This window comes from Liolophura sinensis, chromosome 1 (genome assembly GCF_032854445.1).
Source record: "Liolophura sinensis isolate JHLJ2023 chromosome 1, CUHK_Ljap_v2, whole genome shotgun sequence".
Classification (NCBI taxonomy): Eukaryota; Metazoa; Mollusca; class Polyplacophora; order Chitonida; family Chitonidae; genus Liolophura; species Liolophura sinensis.
In genome coordinates, this window is record NC_088295.1 from 37,744,738 (window position 1) to 37,768,445 (window position 23,708).

The window sequence follows — 23,708 nt, forward strand, 5'->3', positions numbered from 1 at the left end:
GAGGCGAAGACTATTTAAAACGATTCGCATTGCTTTGGACACTGAACGTCATCACTTTAGAGTTTGAAAGAGTACGGTCCAGTGTATTTCGATGAGCACCAGGCCGATGTCGTTGACTCTTTGTTAGTTTTTGTCTGATTTGCTTATCATACACCAGTATAATGTTCAGGCAGCGTTATGGTATTTTTTTGCTGGGCCATAAACCTTAGCATTATCACTCTACAAACTACTGCTTTACAGAGATTTTCTTTGTACCGCCAGAGGGTATTTAAAACAAGTCGCGTTGCTTTGGACACTGTATGTAAAGAACATCAACACTTTAGAGTTTGAATGAATGATTATGGCTTAACGCCACTTTAGAGTTTGAAAGAACACGATCCTGTGTATTTCAGTGAGCACCACGCAAATGTCATTGACTCAGGCGGCCGAGGTGATTAGTGTGCCAGCGCGGCGTAATGACCCATGCGCCTCTTAGGAATACGGTCACTGTGAGTTGCTGGATTCCTCTTGGTCAGTGGGATGGTAGTGCTTTTCCCCCGGGCTCTATCCGGTTTCCTTTCACCATAATGCTGGTCGCCGTCGCAGAAGTGAAATATTCTTGAGTGCAGCGTAAATTACTGGTCAATCAAATAAATATATAAACAAGCCATTGACTGCACCATGGCGTGTGTTTCCGGAGTTAGTGAAACTGGAAAAAAGAATGTTTCTTGAACTTGAAACAAGGTGCCATGCTGCAAAGTAACGCGTCTATAACTTAGTCGCTTCTGTTCGCGTATAAGTGTGGCACCTACGAATTATGTTTAAAAAAAAAACCCCACTAAATTCATAATACTTTTATTACCAAGATGGGACTGAAATGACTGGGAAAGTCGTCAGTCAGCCTATGTAGTGGAGAGCTGGACCTATAACGCCAGGCAATGACAATGTATACTTTGTGGTTCATGAAGTGCTTTGAGCCAACATTGGAGGAATTACAAAAGGGGTAGGGACTATGTTCTCAGAAGGGAAGAACATATAGGTCTGTTTGCAGATTGATGTATCGGCCTATATATATAGGCTATACGTGAGAATATTAATCCATGATATCGATGCCCATGTCTGTCAGTATTACCAAACTGACTTCCTCTCCGGCCGTACGTGAGAAGGTCTTCCACCAAACTGCCGATAGTCGTGGGGTTTTCCCGGGCTTTGCCCCATTTCCTCTCACAATAATGTTTGCCACTGCACGGTAAAAGTGAGATATTCTTGTGTAAAGCACTAATCAAATAAATAAATCAATATCAACAACGCGTAGCATTCCAGGTAGTAAATCAGAAACGGTAGGCGTACATTCACCAATCAGTCGCTCGGCCTAACCAAGAAGATGACTGTAGTGGTATGCAGGAAAATATCTGGGATAGTTTGCAGAGAGAATTATTACCGTGGGTGGAAACACGTGCAGCTTTGTGGGCGTGCGAGAGTTCTTTTTCAACGTTTACTTCTTCATACAATTCTATCGGAGCGGTGCATGTTGTTCCGCGTGAATCTCATATGGAAGCTTAATTTCTTCTTGCATGCGCCTCAATAAAAAAAGGCTCCAACGACAGATTGTCTCCGTGTTTGGGAAGAGATTGAAATTCGATGGTCCTAACTCTGGAGAATATGGTGTATGATGAAAATATCTGAAGCCAGAGTCATGCACAGCGGTCATTACAACGACAGGCTGAAGGCTACTGGAAAATTTTGTCGTCCGTCAGTAGGGGCATGCGTTTAGTTCATGATTTGAAAACTGAAAATATAGGAGGACTATGAATCTCAGTAGTTAGGCATACACTGATTCACCATTTATTTTAGGGAGGGTGTGTAAATGTTGGCCATCATGTATCATGCCTTCTTGTATGGGCCTATCACCCTCAAATTAGCATAACTGGATACAGACATATAAATTAGGCCAGCGTGTGATATGCTGTATGGCCTATGCATGGTTATCAAAAGCATAGTTTGGAGAATTGCTTGATAGGCTACACGCAATTTTTCATTGTAACTCATAAATGACTTATAGTTGGAGTTAAACTGTAGGGTCATATGGGGTCTATATCTCAGTGGTATTAACCATAGGCTACACCATGGACGAGATACGTGAAATAAATGAGGCCTACTACTTCAGCCTCACGATTTCGCATTCTGGCCGCTTTTACCTTTTCAAGAACGCCTTACGTAAGAAGCGCCACAGACAGCTTGAGTTGAAACTGTCCCAGACGAAAGACATCTTCAGGGTTTTTTGTTTTTGTTTTTTTTTTTTTTTTTTGTTTCACCACCGAAAAGGTCTGGTTAAACGTCTCTTGGCCCAAATACCCAATTCAACGACCCAACGCAGACCGCTTACAATGTGGTCGAAGGGAGAGAACTTTGTCAAATGTTTCCATTTAGCTAGTGCATTGTGGGAGATACCTTGTGTGCCACGTTGGTTTGCAAGTTGACGTGTAGTAGCGGGGTCGTTTTCGCTTGACGTGGAACCGATGCAGCGTAAATTACGAGTCAAAGTTGGTATGTTGTGATTTATTAAAGCTGATTTGTTCAAACCAGTCACAAGATTTCAAGAGAAAAGGTAAGAACTTCTCTCATTTTATCATTGTTTATGTGACTGAAGTCAAGCTTTCCGTAGCCGGTTTTTACTCGGATGTATCGGCATCTGGATGCCATCTCAACAACAACAACAACAGCTGTACAGTGTACAGCCGGTTGTTCAAATTGCGCTAGACTTTGTTTCGTGCGGAAGATGCATTTGCAAGCGCGGGTGTTAGCGAAGCTGGGAACGTAATTTGTCATGAGTTATCAGTTTATTATGTCAGGAAGTGTAAGGATAAAGTTCCTAAGTGTAGACCGGTGTCCTGTCATTGTCATTTGGACGCAACTGTGGACGGTCAGTGTTTTGAAAGCTGTAGGCCCTATTGCTATCAAATCAATATGTAGACTTAGTACTTGTTGGGATGATTTGCATTGGTTCTCAGGTCAAGTAAAGTAAATGATTGAATGCAAATAATTTATGAATCACCGTCATAAATGCCATTTGGCTAAAAGATGGTATTTGAGACCATGGACGTACAGGAATTCGCCCCAGATTCGTCTGTGCGGCGGTGAAAACATTGCCTGATTAAATAATGTGGGAGTTAATACAAAACTCTGCTTCACAGACTCCAAAACCAGCTTTTGTTAACATTCACATTTCACCTTTGGTGTGCAAATTGTTCATGTTCTATAATTTTCAGTTATTAGTTATTATCAGCTGTAGCTCTCATAAATTCATCCAGAGCTGTTCATTTATTTATATCACCTCATTGTCTTATTGCCACTGCCTCATGAGAGTGAAGTGTGCGGATGTGCATGGTCTCGAATATGACCTGTATATTTCAATTTACTCCAGGTATCACTCTAACTGAGCTCTATGACATGTGAATACCTTATGAAACCCATTGCCCTATACAGTATGATTCTGTTTTGTAGTTCTTACTTAATGAGGGAAAGGCCACATTGAATGTCTTTTGCAGATTAGTAAATAACAGGAAAAGATGAGGGTGAAGGAAGTTGAGCGTACTGCCAATGTGGCCTGGTCCCCATCAGATCAACACCCAATCTACCTGGCTGCTGGAACGGCTGCTCAGCAGCTTGATGCCACATTCAGGTAAAGCCAGGTTGATCAGAAAGATAAATACATGTACTATAGTTATTCCCATGTGTCATGAAGATAAAAAAATGTGAACATGTAAAGTATACTCTTAGTACAGTTTATGAGAACAGGATCTTCAGAAGATCATAATAATAATTGTACACCTGAGACTGAAGAATTCTTTGTGAGCTTAAATGGGTAAGTCCACTGAGACTAATCAGTTTCATTCGCTTCCAGCTCAGTCATGTTACTTGTGTAAAATAGATCAAATGAACGAAAATTCAAGGCAGTGGGATAATTATTTAATGCAGTCTTCTTTAGTCAATGGCTTCTTGCTAGTTATAATCATCATTCGTTTATTGCAGTACAAATGCAGCATTGGAGGTGTATAGCCTCAACCTGGCAGACTCTGACCTAGAGATGCCTGTAGCTGTCACAGTTCCATCAGAAAACAGGTAAGCCCCAAACCCACCCCCCTACCCCCACACAGCCCAGCCCAGCCCAGTGTATTTATATATACTGGTACATACATACTAAGAAGAGTGAACTGATTTGAATTCGAAACCTTAATTGGTATCAGTTAAATTGGATATTTTTATAAGATTCTGTGTACCAGGACGTGAAGTCCCGTTGTTTGAAGTGTGCAAGTCCTTGTTAGAGATACATGTACTTGTTGGTTTTTACCTATAGAACATTATTGTTCTAAGGGTATTATCTTACAGGTTGGCGTCAGTGTGTCCATGGGTTCATCTATCTGTCATTTTCATGTAAATACTTTAACTCGTGAAGCCAGATAAGGTTTACTACACTTAAAGCATAATACTACACGTACACCTATAGACTGTATAAGCACAGTAAGTGGAACTATCACCACACAGTGGTACTTTTTGTTTCATCCTTTTTTTCATTAGTGCTAAAGACCTGTATTGCATGGTATTTTATTTCATATTTTTGTTGTTCAGGTTTCATAAGGTGCTGTGGGGAAGTCATGGAATGGCCGACTCTAGTATGCCATCTGGTGTGATTGTAGCAGGCACAGACAATGGTCAGCTGAAAGGCTGGGATGCGGCCAAACTTTTAAACGGAAAACTTGAGGAGGCAGAAGTGTTTTCACTAGATAAACACACAGGATCTGTCAAAGCCCTGGACTTCAATCCCTTTCAGGTATGGGAAAGATTTAAAATCAGATCAGTGGAGGAATCAAGTTTCTTTGGTGCTTATATGAATAACTTTTTTCTTCTCATTGACAAAGCACTGTTATGTGCCCAGGCCATTTCATATATCCCAAGAAAACAGCATGACAACCTAAAAAACAATATTAATAGCAAGGACTAATGTCTTATTGAAACTATTAAGTTTTCATGTTCGCATTGGTATTGTTCAGGTCAAATATCACAGAATGTTATTTTGAATTCCTCTTTGAATAACTGAGTGGTATAGTTACACATCAGTTACAGATGATACAGTTGATGGGACATGCTGGTTGTTGTTGTACATGTATTAACTACATGTATTCATTCGATTTGAATCAAGACATTATCCCTTTGTGTACATAGTCTGTAAAGTTTGTAATGTGTGTTTTTTGTTGGAACAGACTAATTTATTGGCATCAGGAGCAGGTGAATCAGAAATCTACATCTGGGATCTGAACAATATCACCACACCAATGACACCTGGAGCTAAATCCCAGGTGAGTCTGTGTTTTAAATATAAACATCACAGGTATGCTTCAAACTATTCTAATAAAACATGGGTACATCAGTTTGCCTTCAGATACATGTTAAGAAATTCATCAAAAACAAAAATATTAGCCTTATGTAAGGACAGGTATGCATGTAATCCGTAAATAGGTGTCCATAACAGAGAATGTTTCAAGCATTTAACCTGGATGTGTGTCTATACCATATCCCAGCTTTACAAAGTCATTGTACTCTAGGTTGCGTTGCGTCTAAAATGTAATATGGCAGAAGTGTCAGTAGCATACATATGCTGTTATAAATCATCCTGTTTTTCCTTCCAAACCTCCTCTAAATTTGGGTCTTCATCTGTTTATCTGACAATGCCCGCATTCAGGGAGCTCTTCAGGTGAGATAATGGTGGTGAGCACACATACTCATTCAATATGGCTGCGGTATTTTATGATTATAGAAATCTACTTTTTGGTGACTGTAACATGTAGGTACATTAATGAGGGAGTAGGGAAGTCACGTCGTAGTTATTGTGTTGGGACACAGTGATGATAGGAAGCTGTGATGTTTTCACAAATTCAGGATACTGATTTAACTTGAAAACTTAAACAGACTGGGTCTAAAATATATGACTACAGGAAAATACGTGACCACATGAAATGTGTAATCAGGGGAAGTAATCCTGTTGTTTAACACGGTGATGGTTTATGTTATTGGTACATTTTATGATGTTGTGTACAGCTTAATTAAATCATGAGCTTTTGGCAGTGTCTAGTCAAATTTTCAAACAGACCTGTGTCAATTTCGTGAAATACATTCTGAATATAACACAATACACATGTATCTGTATTAAAATAATAGATAGATATTCTAATGAGACAGTAGTCGGAATAGAGAAGCCTCATAGCAGGATTATTTTCCAATGTTCCCATTGGATGTCTCCACTGTCAATGATCGTCATAACATGATAAGTAGTGTGTAGTGTCAATCAGCCATGACAGGTTTCATCTATTATCTTTACATGATAGCTGGAACAAATGATAGGTATGCACCGATACATGTTCAGTATCCATTCAGAAACTATCTGCATGTCACTATTGGAAATGTATCTCTCTTTCTTTAAAAAGGTAGTACTTCATTGTCTGACTACTCCTGTTGCCATTTCTCTCTTTTTATAGCCCCCGGAAGAGGTAGCCTGTGTGGCCTGGAACAGGCAGGTACAGCACATTCTGGCCTCTACCTTCACTGCCCGCTGCGTGGTCTGGGACCTGAGGAAGAATGAACCTGTCATCAAGATCAGTGACAGTATGTCACGGGTAAGGTGCTGCAGCAGAATTACTTGGCCTGTGTCCTGTGGCCACTATTGGAAAATCTTGATATTTTTCATTGTCAGACTTCATGTAAATGGATTGTATCATCACAAATTAAAAGAAAGTGAGATGATGGAAAGAAGGTGATAGGGATGCACGGGTGCCCTGTAGCCAGGCTCATCTACACGTCTCAGCAAATAATTGACCGATCGAAAGCAGAGAACTTTCCTGAGCACTGGCAACTCGGAGCCAAGCCAAATTGGCCATCGTTCTCTTGCAGTGCATGAGTAGTAGGTTAGTAGTATTACATACAATAGACTAGACAACTCAGGCTTAGGTCTCACATTAAGCATTCCCAAGCAAAACAAGGGAGATAACTTTAGTTAGACCTGTTTCAGGACCATGTTTTCGAGACCGGTTTTCAGGATCCTTCAAGATGTACATAAGCTGATGCTAAGCATCCCCCCATAATTGTATCCAATTTATGCCCTTTTTTCCACTGCTGCCGGGTGTAGGGAATGCAACATATGATGCCCCATCAGATACGTTTTCTGATAATTGATTACTTGTGCTACAGGTTTCCTATCACCACTATTAAATCTTCCATTTTGGACAGCTATTTGATAAGCAACATGACAAACAAAATTGCCTGTCTTGCTTCCTGATGGGCTAAAGATCATTTTGAGGTGTGATTTTCAATTGTTCTATTCGGTAGCTAACTAAAATGGAGTGGTAAATTAAGTTATTCACTTGGACGTGTAGTATACATTTATTTCTCTCCAAAGTGAAAATGTCAGCACTGTAAGACATGTACTTGGTTGTGTCTTCATTTCCTTCTTTTCGGTGCTGTGTTGTAGATCAAGTGTAAGACTGTGGCCTGGCACCCTGACGTGGCCACTCAGCTGTGTCTGTCCTCAGAGGATGACCACACCCCTGTCATACAACTCTGGGACCTCAGGTTTGCTACCTCTCCGCTCAAGGTGTTTGAAAACCACCAGAGGTAAGCTCCAGAGTTGGTTGTGAGCCATGTTATTAAAATAATGTCATAATAATGCTATGCCTTACACGGTATTAATTTTAAAAGGTGTTATTCAAGTATTTTATCCTTTTACCTACTATAAAGTTTGATTCTCGTATTCTTCAAAAAGTTTACTGTCTGGTATCATATCCATTTTTAATTTTAATGTATCCACAAGGATGTGAATTAAAAAAAAATACATATGTACATGTATATGTGAAAATGTATGCAAATTAGATATGACAATAATGTGCTTCTGATGGCTCCCTTACAGGTACATTAAGAATTGATATCATTTGATTGCAGTTTACACACAATTCATGGTGCTATGAAATGTTGTGATCTATTACTTATGCCAGTTGTTGCTGTTCTTGTTATGACAGGGGTATCCTGAGCATGGCCTGGTGTCTGAGAGATCCTGACATGCTGCTTAGCTGTGGCAAAGACAACAGGATTCTCTGCTGGAACCCCAACACAAATGTACAAGGGGGTGAGGTAAAGTTGCCGCCTACAGTCCCAGACTGTCACTAGTAATATTTTACTAACAACTGCACAGATTAATCTGAGCTTGATTTTACTTTTTATTAAGGCAAGACTTTTAGTGGAACCAGCATCTCTATCAGTGTATAGATTGAACTTTATTTAAATATTGACCTTCAAGCATGTATCAAAAGTTGTGTATAAAAGTTAATAAGTTGACTTTGTTATAAGTAGATAGCTTTGTGAAAGACAGTATATGTAATTTAAAAGCAAAAGTTTAGCACATTTCCCTCTGTAAAATGTTACTGAGATCATTTTGCTGAAAACAAGCATTCACATTTGGTTTAGAATACTTTGTTTTACACTGCTGATACAGGTATTGTGAAATGATACTCTCATTGTGACATTCAGGTGATCTATGAGTTACCAACTAGTAACCAGTGGAGCTTTGATGTCCAGTGGTGTCCTCGTAACCCCAACATCATCTCCAGCTCTTCATTTGATGGTCACATCACAGTGTTTTCCCTCATGGGCGGTGGCCATCCACTCCAGCCCAGCAATAGGGTAAGTCTACCACTCCAGCCCAGTAATACTTATTTCATGATGCTTGGTTTTTTACGCTGTACTCCAGAATATTTCACTCATAAAACGATGGCCAGCATTATGTTGGGGGAGGGGGGAAACCGGGCAGAGAGGGAGAGTTAAACACACGACCATCCTCATCCAACCCAGTAATAGGGCCTGTTATCCACTCCAGCCCAGTGATAAGGTAGGTCATCCACTCTAGCCCAGTAATAAGGTGGGTCATCGAGTCCAGCCCAGTAATAGGGTAGGTCATCCTCCTGAGCCCAGTCATAGGGTAGGTCACCCACTCCAGCCAAGTAATAAGTTAGGTCACTCACTCCAGCCCAGTGGTGTTAAGCCATAATCATTCATTCATTCATTCACTCCAGCCCAGTAATAGGTTAGACCATCCACTCCACTAATAAGGTAGTCACCCACTCCAGCCCAGTAATAGGTTAGGTCATCCACTCCAACACAGGAAAAGGATAGGTCATCTACTCCAGCCCAGAAATAGGGTAGGTTATCCACTCCAGCCCAGTAATAGGGTAGGTTATCCATTCCAGGACAGTACTAGGGCAGGTCATCAACTCCATCCCAGTAATAGGGTAGGTCATCCATTCCAGGACAGTACTAGGGCAGGTCATCAACTCCAGGACAGTAATATGGTAGGTCATCCACTCTAGCCCAATAATAGGGTAGGTCACCCACTCCAGCCAAGTAATAAGTTAGGTCACTCACTCCAGCCCAGTGGCGTTAAGCCATAATCATTCATTCATTCATTCACTCCAGCCCAGTAATAGGTTAGACCATCCACCCCACTAATAAGGTAGTCACCCACTCCAGCCCAGTAATAGGATAGGTCATCCACTCCAACACAGTAAAAGGATAAGTCATCTACTCCAGCCCAGTAATAGGGTAGGTCTCTAGGTCATCGACTCTAGCCCAGTAATAGGGTAGGTCATCCACTCCAGCTCAGTACTAGGGCAGGTCATCAAATGTGAAAAATCCTCTCCGACCATACATGGGAAGGTCCGTCGACAACCTGCGGATGGTTGTGAGTTTCCTTTGGGCTCTGCCTGGTTTCCTCCCACCATAATGCTGAGTACAGCGTAAAACACCAATCAAATATATAAATTAAAAAAAGGTGAAAAAAATTGTTCTTGCCAGAAAAGCATTAGTGTGTCATCAAAGTATATGGTTAGGCCTGAAAGTGCATGTTTACATACCAAACTATAGGTGAACTGCAGTAATTACGAAGTAGTCAGAAATGGTCTCATTTAAAGCAGGTTGGAATTTTGTTAGCTTTTCCCTTATACTGAGCTTTATGTTTGTGTCCGCAGATAGCAGCCTCATTTGACACGGACCTGTTCGGTCAGATGCCTCCTGCCCCTGTTGCTCAGACAGAGGAACAGTCTGTGGCACCCCTCACAAAGCCCCCCAAGTGGCTCAGAAAACCTGTGGGAGCCTCTTTTGCTGTATGTACATTACTTTATCATAGAATTGGATAAGATTTTTCACTGATTGTTATTTTGAGGTATAGCCATGTTGTGTTTGTAAAATCAACATTTATTTATAATCCACTTAATCTGTCCTGCACACTGGACTGTTCATAGTCGTGTGGGATTTAACAAGAATATAATTTGCCTCTCTCTTTTCTTTAATATGTATGTTCTTCATCCTTTTTTCTAGTTTGGAGGAAAATTAGTCACATTTGAACATACCAAGCCACAAAATCCACAACAACCTCCTCAGCGATTGGTCAACATCAGCCAGGTTGTGACGGAAACGGATTTGCTCTCTAGATCCACCCAATTAGAGCAGGCTTTACAAAGTGGGCAGCTTTTGGAATTCTGCTCTATGAAAGCGTCAAACAGTGAAAATGATTTCCAGGAAAACATCTGGAATTTCCTGCGAGTAAATTTTGAAACCGAGCCCCGTCCAAGATATTTACAATTGCTTGGATACGACCAAACAGATTTAGCAAAAAGGGTGAGTTATGTAACTGATGTGTGTTTCAGTGTCTGTCTTCTGTGAGGCACCACTCCTGGGACATGTTCTGGAGTAAATTGTCAGCTATCTTTTGTTGTCTAAAAATCAAAGGGCATGGCAGTGAAACAAAAAACAACTGGTAAACTTGGCCATATATTCCCCTGCACTAAATTTAAGCTGAAGCGATTTTGCGTTCATTTCATTTCTAAAGTCATTTCACTTGTCGTTTAAAACTGTCAGTTATGCTTCCATGAATATATTTCATAAGTCAAGTAGTTATGTTCAGCCCCTAAATTAATTCATGCTGATGAAATTGTTAAGTACGACGTTAAACCACAAGCACTCACACACTCACTCATTAGCTTGTTACCTTGATCAGATGGTTAATGCACTGGCATTAAGTATGTAAATGTTTATGTGTAGAATAACACTAACTGTGAGAACTGGTCAATCTCAGGTTGCTGAGCAGACAGGGGAGGCAATCGCTGCAGCCCAAGGTGTGGATGCTTCAGAACTGGCTCGTAAAATGTCCCAGTTAGGAACAGAGGTTAGTGACTCTTATACAGGTACTTGTGTTTGGGTTCAGGTTACTGCCACTCACTGCGTTAATGTTATGTGTCATGTAATAAAATAAGGAAAAAAAAGTGAGGTTTATAACTGCTTTTATAAAACAATATTGACAACTGCTGGGTGTGAATGTGTCTACATGCTATAGAATAAACAACATTTGTAGATTAGGATTATTGGGGTGGGGGAGGAGGAGGCCAGTTTCATTACCTGATAAGGGATCAGTTGTCCAGATTCCCTCATACTAAGGTTATTCCTGTGGTGTCAAGTCTTCACACTAGTAAAATAGTCTTCAGTGTGACAGGAGAGAACTTTGATCTGTCAGTGGCTGTGATTTATTGTTACAGGATTTAAAACCAGGAACGTTGTCACTTAGTGGACAAGCATCTCCAAGCGTTGAATCTAAGGTATCTACATTTCGTGTTTTTCCAGTTATTTATTTTTTATGTATATTTAAAATCTTAATTTGTACATGTAGCTGTGCATGTATGTAATACAAGCTAATACCCTTTGCAAATACACAAGATGTATCTTTGGGGGCATATTTTTTAAGCTCTCGAGGTGCCAGTGTGTAGCAGGGCCTCAGAGCGATTATTACATCAAAACTTAATTGTCTCGCAAAATCTGCAAGGTTTTCATGTATCAGCTCCTCTTTTGTATGAGTAAAAAATTCTTGGGTAAAGTGTTGAACACCAGTCATATTCAGAAAATGTATGTTTCTTGCCGACTTCATACAAATAAGTAAATATATCTTGCTGTCTCTACCCAGACTCCCAATGACTCGAGCAGTCGTGATGAGCTGTCCGACCAATCCTCAGCGTTTGATGAGATTGCTATGAACCAGCAGGGTCAGCCCCAACAAACAGGGGTATCAGGATCATCCACACCTCTGGTCATTCCAGGACTAAAAGGTACAGATCAAGGTTTTTTTCTACGTGTAATTTAGTGATTTTTTAGATGGAGACCCATACATTCATCTCTACTTTGGAAAGCACTATATAAACAGTGCAACAAAGGTGCTCCCAGTAATTCAGCGGATGTGGTATATCAAGGATTAACGTGCAGGTGCAGTTGTGCGCTAATGGGCATGCACAAAATGAAAATCTGTCAATTTTGAAAATTGCACGAAAGGAGTCAACCAGATTTTTCACTGCCAATTTTTGATTTCATCGGAGAATTGGTGTTACCAGTCCTGAAATATTCGTGCGGGTGGGCATTAAGGAAGAGTGGTTAGCCATCCCGCAATGTAGGATCGTAGCCTCTTCAACACAATGCGAGCGCGTTGTCCAAATGTGAAAATGATCAAATTCTGTGATAAAGTAAAGAATTGCCGTTAAAAAATCTGGTTGACTCCTTTTATGAAATTTTCAAAATCAACAGATTTTCAGTTTGCGCACAACTGCACCTGCATGTTAATCCTTGATATACCACGTCCTCTGGATTATTGGGATAGTGTGTGTTGAATTTCATTGCAATACATTGGTACATACCACAGGAGATACCAAACAACGTTTTGAGGGGAACTTACTTTTGTTGTACTGTATCTGTCTAGATCTGTGTTTCGTTGAGGTCGTACCTATCTGATCTAGCAAGTAGCATGGATTACTGCTACTCTTCATCCATTGCTTGTTGTTCTGAAAAGGCATATCATCTGTAGATTTGGAAGTATACATATGAGTGAATGAGTTGGGGAAAAAATTCATATGTAATGTATTTTAAAGATGTAAATTGTATATTACATTAACGGAATTTCAAATGGAGCTCCCCGTTGGTTTGACAGCTTTTGGCGAGAGAGTTTGTTGGTAGACTTGCTGCTGGAGTAATTTTCTGTGGATTTTGCAATCTTGGAAAAAAATACACAAAAAGTCAACTGCAAAAATTGTGTTGAAATCATTAGAAGAAGACTTATGTTGTCTGTTGCTAGATAAAGAAGGCTTGATGACCCAGGCACTGTTGATGGGGAACTTTGAGGCAGCTGTGGAGATGTGTCTCCATGAGAACAACATGGCTGAGGCTATACTACTGGCTATAGCAGGAGGACCAGAACTGCTGGCCAGAACACAAAAAAAGTTCTTCCAGAGAAACAAGAGCAAGACTAATAAAGTGAGTCACATCATCTTTTTTAGTTTGAATTTCTGTATGTAAGAGCCTTTAATCATTAATTAATTTCTTTACAATTAAAGGAAAATATTTGAAAGACAGCATTTCCAATATATGTGGCAAAGTTTTGTTAATGTTCAATTCTGAGGTTGTTCATGTCCATAGATCCAAAAATGTACTCCAGATCAGTCTTTTTACAGGATTAATTTTATTATTGTCATTTTATGTATTTTCACTCAATGTTGATCTGGATCATCACGGAATATTTTTACCGGTCTCTTTCTATCTATTGCCTACACATCTGTTTACAAGCTTAACTGCTGATGTGTAATCTACATGTATCTGTAACTGATTCTCTGTCGTATTAATCCTGCAGCTTGTGGCTTCTATCCTGAGTCGTGACTGGCGACAGATTGTGGAGGGCTGTGATCTGAACAACTGGAAGGAAGCACTGGCTGTCATCGTCACATACGCTTCTAATGATGAGTTTACTGCTCTCTGTGGTATGTACCAATGGTTATACTGTGTTCACATAACTTACCAATGAATGTTAATCTTGTTCACCTTGGTAATATTACACATGTATTAAAGTAATAGTACAGCTGATATAGAATCTTTTGAAATGCAGAGTTAACATTTTTGTTACTACATGTAGCTCCTTTTGTCCCAAAGAGTTTGACACTATATTTTGAAAATCAGTGCATTAAGTTAAGGTTTCTTAATATCAGAAAATATTCCAGCCCAAATAAGCCTACTGAAAGGATGCCCAAATTTAAAAAATAGGCTATAGTTTGCCCTGCATTAGGGTAGTAGTTTACTAGTCAAAGACGTATTTACTGAAACAAGACCTACAAATCTAAACTCTTCAATTAATGTTGGTTTTTTATTGTTGCAGATATGTTGGGTTCTCGCCTGGAGAAAGAGCGCAGAGGAGAGTTCTCTGGATATGCCAGCCTTTGTTACATCTGCTCAGGGAATGTCAATAAACTGGTGGATAACTGGATGAAAATCACACCTGCTACAAACACACCAGGCTCATTACAGGTGTGTGAAGGATGACACTCAGTGAACTGTCTCAGTGAAGTTTGTCCCTGTTTAAAATCTGATATGTTGTTGTTGTCAAGATTAATCTGAAACATTTTCACCCTCTCAGACTTTATTTCTCATGATAGGAACAGTTGACATATTTTCCAAGCCAATTGCATTTTAATGTATCCCATTGGCGTATCCCATTGTAATTGGTCAGCACTGTAATTAACACAGTGGATATGAAGAACTTATCTATACACATGTATACACACATGTAAGTTCTAGCTTGGGCCTGTTGAATCTATCCGTGATCTTATTGGCTTAATGTGGTAGAACATCTTGTATTAGAACAAGGGGTGCTGTCTAGGATATAGTTCATATTTAAGTAACACAGTTTTAATGACCACTTGCCAGGATCTGGTGGAGAAGGTGATGATCTTGAGGAAAGCTGTGGAGATTGCCAAAGGACAGGCCCCAGAGGTGACGACAGGTACCCTTGCCTCCCAGCTCAGCTCCTACTCAGGCATATTGGCTGCCCAGGGCAGTCTGACCACTGCGATGAACTACCTGGGCAACTCCTCAGAGGTGAGTGCGAGGGGAAGTGCGGCAGTAGGGATGAGCATTACAAGCACATCACAGCTAAATGAAAGTATTATTGATGACACAGTACAAGCATGAAGCAATCATGTCAGCTGATTTAAGTACTGTACATTGTCCGATATCAGATAGAATAGTACTGTTATTATAATATTAGTGTAAATTTAATTAGTTGTCTTTTTTCATGTTGTTGAGCAGTAACAAGTGAGAAAATTGAAGGTTGCCTTTAAAACAAATACTACTATGATAATATATTTGGATGATTAGGCCTACTGAAAACTTACTGCACAGTTTGAGATTAGGAAATTGGTTCACAGATAATTAATGGTCGTGGGTTTCCACCAGGCCCTGTAGGTTTCCTCCCACGATAATTGGGGCCATTATCGTATAAGTGAAATATTTTTGAGCATGATGTTAAACTCTGATCAAATAAAACACACAGGTAACAAATAAAAAGTAAAAACAAGCTGGATCATTAATGAATCCTCATTTGCTGACCACTCTGCTTTGACAGGTGTCCCTGGCGATCCTGCGTGACCGTCTGTACAAAGCCTTAGGTCCTCTGGCCCAGGGGTATGAGGCCCCGCCCTTCCCCTTCCAGAGGAGAGATGTGAATGCAGCAGGGATAAGGCAGACACAACAGGCCGCCCAGGCCCCTCAACAACAACAACAACAACAGAGGAAAGCCCCACACACCTACCAGGTCAGACTTACTTGTTTTATTTCTGTACTGATGTTATGTGTGGTTTGTTTGTTCACTACACTTTGATTAGTACCTGAACAACACACTTACATAGGGTACATGTATTTGAGGCTTTTGATGTCATTATCATACCTGATGTAAAAGACCAGGAGTGTGATTTGCACGCTTAAATTCCTTCTCCCCAGACTTAGGATTTTGCCAGGTGTGTTTTACAAGTCTTTCCCTCGGGCTCTGTCCGGTTTCCTCCCACGATAATGCTGGCTGCTGTAGTATAAGTGGAATATTCTTGAGTACAACGTATAACCCCAATCAAAGAAATAATTAATCAATCACTTAAAGAATATTATGGTATACATATGATGTTCATAGAATATGATGATTTCTGAGCATAAAATGCTTTTGATAAGAAGGAGGAAATGACAATGATTAGCGCATTTGTATACAGGTATAATGTTTGTTACTGTGCTCGTGTTTACAGACGCAGGCTGTAAGTGGCTTCCAAACAACAACAACACCAAGTGTCAGCTCTTATTACAACCCTACCCAGTACACAAACATGAATGGAGGTGTGTCGTCAGCCTCTGTGTACAACCCTACGGTGTCCTCTTACTCAGACAGCAGTGCTTCCTCCTCTGCAGGATATTCAGCTAAAGGTAACAACAACAACTCCCTAATGGCTGCTGTTTACTTTGAATGCAGTTGGGGCCTCCGTGGCTCAGTCGGTTAGCGCGCTAGCGCAGCGTAATGACCCAGGAGCCTCTCACCAATGCGGTCGCTGTGAGTTCAAGTCCAGCTCATGCTGGCTTCCTCTCCGGCCGTAAGTGGGAAGGTCTGCCAGCAACCTGCGGATGGTCGTGGGTTTCCCCCGGGCTGTGCCCGGTTTCCACCCACCATAATGCTGGCCGCCTTCGTATAAGTGAAATATTCTTGAGTGCGGTGTAAAACACCAATCAAATAAATAAATAAAACAAATTGAATGCAGCTGGAGGTTGAAGTCACAATTCATCTGAAACTATATTTTTAATTGGTGAAGCTTAGTCCTACCTTTTGTATTTGGCAATACTCTTTATTTTAGTAATGAATAAATTTTTCTGTCAGGTCATTGAAAACTTGGTGTTAGCCAGCCAACATTGCTGAACAGTTTTTGTCTCCCAATTTTACGACTGAAATTATCACATGACAAGCGTGACAAAAGTTAACATTGCAGAGATAGGAGATGGACTTCTAAATTTATAAAACTTGTCTAGGATGAACACACATTCTGTTAATTTCTGGTGAACGCACTGGTTGAAAAACAGTCAGCGATTTGCCTCTCATCAGCATATTGTCCGCATCCTTCATATGCATATATAGGTATTTAAAAAAATAAAGCTTGCCGGTAGAGAAATTTTTTTTTCCTTTAATTTTGGCCAATGAAATGGATAGGGCTTTTAAAAGAAATAACCATGATAGCAATACAAAAAATGAAGAAATTCCGTTTAAAGCCACACAAAAAATTCTAGAGTAGGACCCTTTTTTGGAGGGTACGTCTGGTTCATCCCAGTGAACATATTTTTTTGGTGATGGCCTGAACTTCCTCTTTACAGGTGGCCTGGGTCATCGTTACCCGTCCTACCCTCAGTCTGCAGCCCAGTACGGGATAGACACATACTCTCCACAGCAGGGTTACAACCAAACCAGTCAAGCGCAGACAGGCTACAACTCAACCAGTCAAGGGCAGACAGGCTACAACCAGCAGACACCTTATTCTCAACAATCTGCCTTCTACAAGTGAGTCAAACCATGATGTGCTTCAGTAAAAACGTCACATGTTTTGAGTGGGAAAAACTTGTTTATTGAGGAATGTTTAAATAATACTTAGTATGGAAAAAAAGTAAGAAAATAGACTTGGGAACTAAAAGATGCTACAACATATGTTTGAATGATGAGTAAACATTTAAAGTATTTGATTTCAAATGTTAAACTTCAAGGGATACAGAGTCACCACTGGCTCCTGTTAGAGATGAGAAAGACCAGACTGAGCTGAATTTTAAGTGCTGTGTTTCTTATTCAAGCTTGACCAAAGTAGAAGGATTGAACTCGGGAAATCCTATCTCCATTGTCAGCCAATCAGCAGCTATTCTGTGTGCCCATTAGCAGAAGTTTTATTATGTCAATTAATGTGTAAATAAATACCTGTCTGTTTTCTCTTCCTCAGTCCAAGTGGTTATAATGCCCCTGTCAGCTTGCCCAATGTCAATAGTTACACACAGAACCAGACCCCAGGTGAGCCCATTAGTAAACATGCACAATTGATCTGGGCCCGCTTCCACAAATGAATCATACACAACTTTTTGAGACAATAAAACTGCACATCTTTGTAAATTGAGTCGAAAATTACTAAGTACCAGTTTATGTAAGGCAAAAAATTTGTACTTGCTGTAATTCTTCAACCTTTTCCAATGTTTGCAAGCTGTTTATTCAAGGATATTTTAAAAGCATTATTCAGTGTTAACTGATAAAACTATACTTTTTGTGAAGCCCTGAAATTGGCTAATCCAACCATTGTTGTTTTGTTCCAAAAATCAAATTAAAAATGTGCATAAATTGCACTGAAAGTTGCCCTTTCATGTGCAGAATGGTTGAGGAATTAGGGTAACACTGTTTTAGGGTGATGATAAATATTTACAACAGGATCAAGCTGATTGTAATTTTTGATTGTAAATCACAGCTATTGTAGCTTACACTCCATTGTGCAAGAAGGTTTCCAGCGGTGTTAGTGATTTGCAATCAACTTAGGCAAACGATCCCTTTGTCTAAGTGGACCCAAAGAAATAATATCCAGCTTAACTAGTATTTAAGCTCATAACATGTATGGGATACTCTTTTCTGATTATATGCAGACTTTCGTACACATATTGAGATGATATCTTTGATACATTGATGTTGAGAGACCATTGTAAATATTTTTGAGCACTGTGTAAAACTCCAATCAAATAAATCAAATCAATTTATCCATTATTGTCCATACCGAGCTGTGTTAAACTTCATACTCACTGAGCTAAGGACACAAAAACATGATATTTGAGAAGATGTAATGTTGAAAAAGCTTTGTAATCATTGTTAAAACATTTTTTATTATCAGTAGTGCAGCCAAGCTCTGATCCTCTGTTTTGTAACTATTCAGGAGGGCCATACAGTCAAGCAAACAGTGCTCCGTTACGGCCTGCTTACCAGGATGTGAAACCAGTGTCAGCCTGGAATGATCCTCCCATAGTGGGATCTAAAAAGGTAAGGCAACAATTTCATTTTATGTTTTGTTATGTTTTTGATGAGCCAACACAAAAGAATTAAAAAGTAATGTCTGAAGCCTGCCTTTTTATCTTGACCCTTTTTGTTTTGTAAGAAAGTAAGAACATTGGAAGCCTTCAATACCCAAATGTTACCCTATTATTTTAACAGGCTGCCCAATATGAGGCACCGAACCCCATTACAAATCCCATCTTTGGATCAAATCAGCCTCAGGCCCCAGAGCAAGGCCCGCCTGGAGCACCAAACTACTCACAGTTCTACAACCCAGCAGAGCACCAGCCAGCACCGCAGGTAGGTGGAAGTACACCTGCAATCATCAGTACACAAATTCTTCTGTGAAAATACAAACCCTTCTCGAATACAGCAAATGACTCAAAATTTCACTCACAACTCTAAAGAAGACTTTTCCTGATGCTAAGATCTAGTGATCTAGTGATCTTAGAAAGTGGTTTTGAGGTTTGTTTTAAAGGTAGGGTGGCATTCTGATGGAAAGTTTCAACCATTCAAGTATTTTATGACATTTATTTGCCATTATTTTTTCGTTCGTAATTTTAGGTCATTTATTGTCTCCATATAATTTGACTGAGAGCCTAAATGTTTAGAATTTTCCAGGTTTTGCTCATGGTTAATTGTGTGCAATTGTGATCTCCACCTGTGGAGATCTGTGTAGTTTTGCAAACTATGATACACGGCAAATATGGAAGCAGTGCAAAATTTCCTATCCACAGGCTTGAGCAAGCTTGCATGTGTTCTGGTTTTAAACTAGATTAAACTTCTGTTTTTCAGCCTGCCAAGCCAGTAGAACCTCCCAAGCCTGTAGAGAAGGGACCTATCCCACAAGAACATGTTGTTTTGAAAGAAATATTTGATGGATTAGTTAATGGTTGTATGAACTCAGCTACAAATGCGGTAAGCGTTTGTCAGATATGCACTATGTGTACCACATCTTTTCTTCCCATTTTGTGGTGTGCAGATGTGTAACTGCTACCCTTTGATTTATATTTTGTTTTTATTGCTGGTTTAAAGGTTCCATTAGCCTACACCATAACTCATTAAATTTATCCAAGCTACTCTTTGTGTACAACATGAATGCATTTACAGAAGATCCGCATATGATTGTTCTTGGTGGTGTACAGTAAATAGTATTAGTAAATGTATTAGTGTGTTTGAATACTTTTCTGTTTCTTTTTTATTAATAATAAGAGTGCAAAATTCATAAGTTTTGAAGGACAGAACTCAGAGGCTTTTTATGTCTATGATATTGGCAGCTTTTCTATTGGATACAAAATTACAAACTCATGTGAACTTCATCATATGATTTTTGCCTTTTTATTTATTTTTAGCAAGTGAAAAGAAAACTAGAAGATGTTATAAGGAAGCTAGAAATTTTATATGACAGACTAAGGGAAAGTTCAGTAAGTATCAATGTTTTTTGCTTTAGTTTGGATTTGTAATATAAAGCAAGATATTGGTGGGGTTTTTCCTTGCCTTTTAATCATATAATGGTCTTAAGCTGTGCTAGCGATGAAGATATTTTGTTTTCATATTTCAGTACGCTGTTTTAGATGCATGTGCAAGCAGTTTTAATTGTTTACACTGGAAGTAAATGCATATAAAAACAGTTAACTGTTGGCACTAGTAAACATTGAAAACTTCATGAAGATGCATTTACTTTTTTGTCAGTAACTTTTTGTGAAATTTCATTGAAGTTATCCTATATACATGCAGGTATATATTGACCGTCATGAATGTCAACCCCTGAAAACCTAGCAGTTTTCTACTTTCTACATTTTGCTGTTTAATACAGGCTGGAGGTGTAAATGCACAAAGCTTGCACATCGGGATTTAACACTTGCCTTCTGCAGTTATCTACATGCAGACTGAAGGCCTGAACACACACAGCTTATATGTGTATAACTTTTGCCTTTTCTTTCTCAGTTATCCCAGAATGTGACGTTGGGTCTTCACCAGATTATCCAGTCTGTACAACAGGGGGACTACAACACTGGACTGGCTATCTACACTCAGATGATCTCACAGGGCAACTTCTCCGAGATCAGCAGTTTTATGCCAGCATTGAAGGTGCTTCTCCAAACATCCGCGCATTTACAAGTCTATGTACAGTAAGATTATAAATATAGGATACAGTCATCCAGTAGTGATTTTTTAGATCTAATCATGTGTGTTAAAGCTATTATTAACTAAAGTATTTAGCACAATGCATGTTTGCAGAGGTGTTTTTCACTGCTATGTAAAGATGATTTTCACCATCTTGGACAGATTTGTTTTTAACCATCTTGGACAGAAGTGTTTTTGACCATCTTGGATAAAGGTGTATTCACCATCCTGGACATTTGTTTTTCACCATCCTGGACAGCTGTTTTTCGCTTTCCTGGAGATGATGTTTTCACTACCTTGGATGAGGATGTTTTTCACCTTTATGGATGGGATGGGTCATTATCTTGAACAAATATGTTTCTCAGGATCCAGGGTAGAGGTGATTTTCACCATCTTCAGCAGAGGTGCTTTTCAGCATTTTGAACAGGTTTTTTTTTTTCACTATCCTGGATAATGGTGTATTTCACCATGCTGGACAGAGGTGTTTTTACTATCTTGAACAGAATTGTTTCTGACCATCTGGTACGTGGGTGCTGTTTGTGCATCTTGTGATGTTGTAAAACGCTGATTTGTCCTCATTTAGGTTCCAAGACTAGCCATAAAGTGTTTAACATGAAAATGAACATGATATAAGAAGCATTGTTTGGACACATATATGATAAGGTTGAAAAAGAACATGTTGTTCACATCGTCATCTCAGCCTTGCAGGTGTGGCTTACCAGTACCAACTTTCTTTGTCTAGGTCATAGTATTGTTTTTATAAGCATGGCTTGTAAAAGTTAGAGGATACGATTGACAAGAGCTATGAGAAATTGGTTGACAGAATTTTAAGAACGTGTTCTGTACAATAAAAACGCTTCCAAGCAATTCATGCTGTCATTTGTGGCTTAACTTAATTCGTATTTTATAAGAATCAATTTCATCCCCAATGTCGCTACTGCATGCATAAAAATGTTCAGATGAATGACGTGAAAAATAAAAATGCCGTTTATGTAAAGGTATTTAGAACACGTTCTTTCCCGGGTGAAGATAATTATGATGAAAGCATTAATAATATAAGATGTATAAACATTGGCAGATATTTATTCATCATTATAAAGGTGCGTGTATCACAATGTACATAATCCTATATCTTAACGAGACCTCCTCAAGGTGTGTGTGTTGAATCATAAAAAACAATTACTAACCAATTTTTTTGTAAACAAAATTTTACCCGTTATTTGAACGTAGTGCCAAATGTACTCTTCGCAAGCCTAACCCTCAGACGTTAACACACTTGACTGGCACTATACGCAATAGTTTTTAAATGAGTCATTTGGAGAATGTTTTTGCTTTGGTCCCTTCGAGTACATGTACATGTATTTACATTTTAACGCTTCTGAACGAAACAACTTGGAGCATGTAAATCCTGAACGTTATAAGCGTTGTCATCTGTAAATATTATGCCTTTTCGCCTAGCCCAAAAGTCATTACTAACAGTCTATTGGCGTATTGTGTAAATAACTGCATGTTAATGTCTAGACTAGAAAATATAACATATTGTCATGTAATCCACAGTTTATTGTTATACCAAAGTGTTATGCTAATTACAAATTATAAGGATTGAAATCAAATGCCTACGGACGAAGAAGTGCACTTTAAATTTCGTCATTGCAGACTGATGCAGTCACATGCAAATGAGTATATTTTACTACTCATGATATTCATTATGAAATTGGCTTATTTATAAGTACATGTATTTACGTGTGATGTACAGGTCCATTATGCATATAGATTGTTTGCTGGAAAAATTTATCATTTAAGGGTCTGTATTGCTAAACTACGGATATCGCTTCATCGTGATTTGTATCGGTTGCCGAGTTCCCTCTCAATATGACTGAGTTATCTCTTGATAATACCGAGTTGGCTCCTCGCTTGCTGCAGAATTTTCCTAATATTACCGGGCTTTCTGTCAATATGGCAGAATTCCTTGTCAGTGTGTCAATATTGCTCAGTTCTCTCTCAGGAGAATGGTTCTCTAATTCTGACCTGGCCATAAACCTTGTATGGACTTTGCATTCTTGGATGTATTGAAGCACCACAGCTATTTTAAAGCACTGTTTGATGACGTCACAACAGCTAATACTATGAATAAAATTAAAATACTATCCAGTACATAAATTTGTTGTGTTTTTTCACCTAGACCTAATCGATATCGGATTTCCGGCCTTTACTCCTAACTTTTGAGCATGTAGAATGCCAGACAATGGCAAATGCAATATGAATATAACAGATTTGTGCATACCTCGTTCTGGTGATCTCTCCTTAAAGGTTATCAGAAATTTATGTATTGGAATAACGGATTGTTTAAGTCACGCCGTGTCCGATCCAGTTTTAAATTTATGTTTTGTGCGGCGTTGGTCAATATATCCGTATATACAGGCGAGATCTTGCACCTACACTGGGCTGTAAGTTGCTCGCTGAGAAGGCTCTGAGCCATGCAGCAACTGTGGTGTCAACATTTCTAGGACTAGGCGCTAAAGTGGCCAAACCTCTTTATGTTTAGTGTATACAAGCTTCTGGCGAGAAGTTAAAGGATACATATCAAGGCACTATAAAAAATAAGAGT

At 39.3% G+C, this 23,708-nt stretch overlaps 1 protein-coding gene across 2 annotated transcripts; it reads left to right on the forward strand.

Moving 5' to 3' along the window:
* Window positions 1–2,502: 2,502 nt before the first annotated feature.
* Window positions 2,503–23,248, forward strand: LOC135461896 (protein transport protein Sec31A-like). 2 transcript variants are annotated; one of them, XM_064739174.1, is made up of 27 exons: window positions 2,503–2,587; window positions 3,528–3,661; window positions 4,012–4,101; window positions 4,609–4,810; window positions 5,241–5,336; window positions 6,513–6,650; window positions 7,502–7,644; window positions 8,046–8,157; window positions 8,554–8,706; window positions 10,047–10,181; window positions 10,396–10,695; window positions 11,153–11,242; window positions 11,610–11,669; window positions 12,032–12,173; window positions 13,187–13,365; window positions 13,739–13,865; window positions 14,258–14,406; window positions 14,806–14,976; window positions 15,503–15,691; window positions 16,170–16,344; window positions 17,278–17,461; window positions 17,889–17,956; window positions 18,858–18,961; window positions 19,133–19,273; window positions 19,769–19,891; window positions 20,326–20,397; window positions 20,921–23,248. In XM_064739174.1, exons 2-27 carry the CDS (start codon window positions 3,549–3,551, stop codon window positions 21,107–21,109), a joined length of 3,645 nt encoding a protein of 1,214 aa, XP_064595244.1. In that variant the 5' UTR covers window positions 2,503–2,587; window positions 3,528–3,548; the 3' UTR covers window positions 21,110–23,248. The 2 variants fall into 2 exon arrangements, with proteins under 2 accessions (XP_064595244.1, XP_064595245.1); XM_064739175.1 differs by lacking the exons at window positions 2,503–2,587; window positions 3,528–3,661; window positions 4,012–4,101; window positions 4,609–4,810 and adding an exon at window positions 5,720–5,745 and having other exon boundaries at window positions 5,272–5,336.
* The last annotated feature ends 460 nt before the right edge of the window (window positions 23,249–23,708 follow it).

Coding starts and splice junctions, on each gene's coding strand:
- LOC135461896 (XM_064739174.1), top strand. CDS start 3,549: ATGAGGGTGAAGGAAGTTGAGCGTACTGCCAATGTGGCCTGGTCCCCA. Junction 17,462..17,888: donor CAACAATCTGCCTTCTACAA/GTGAGTCAAACC, acceptor TCTCTTCCTCAG/TCCAAGTGGTTATAATGCCC. Junction 17,957..18,857: donor CACACAGAACCAGACCCCAG/GTGAGCCCATTA, acceptor GTAACTATTCAG/GAGGGCCATACAGTCAAGCA.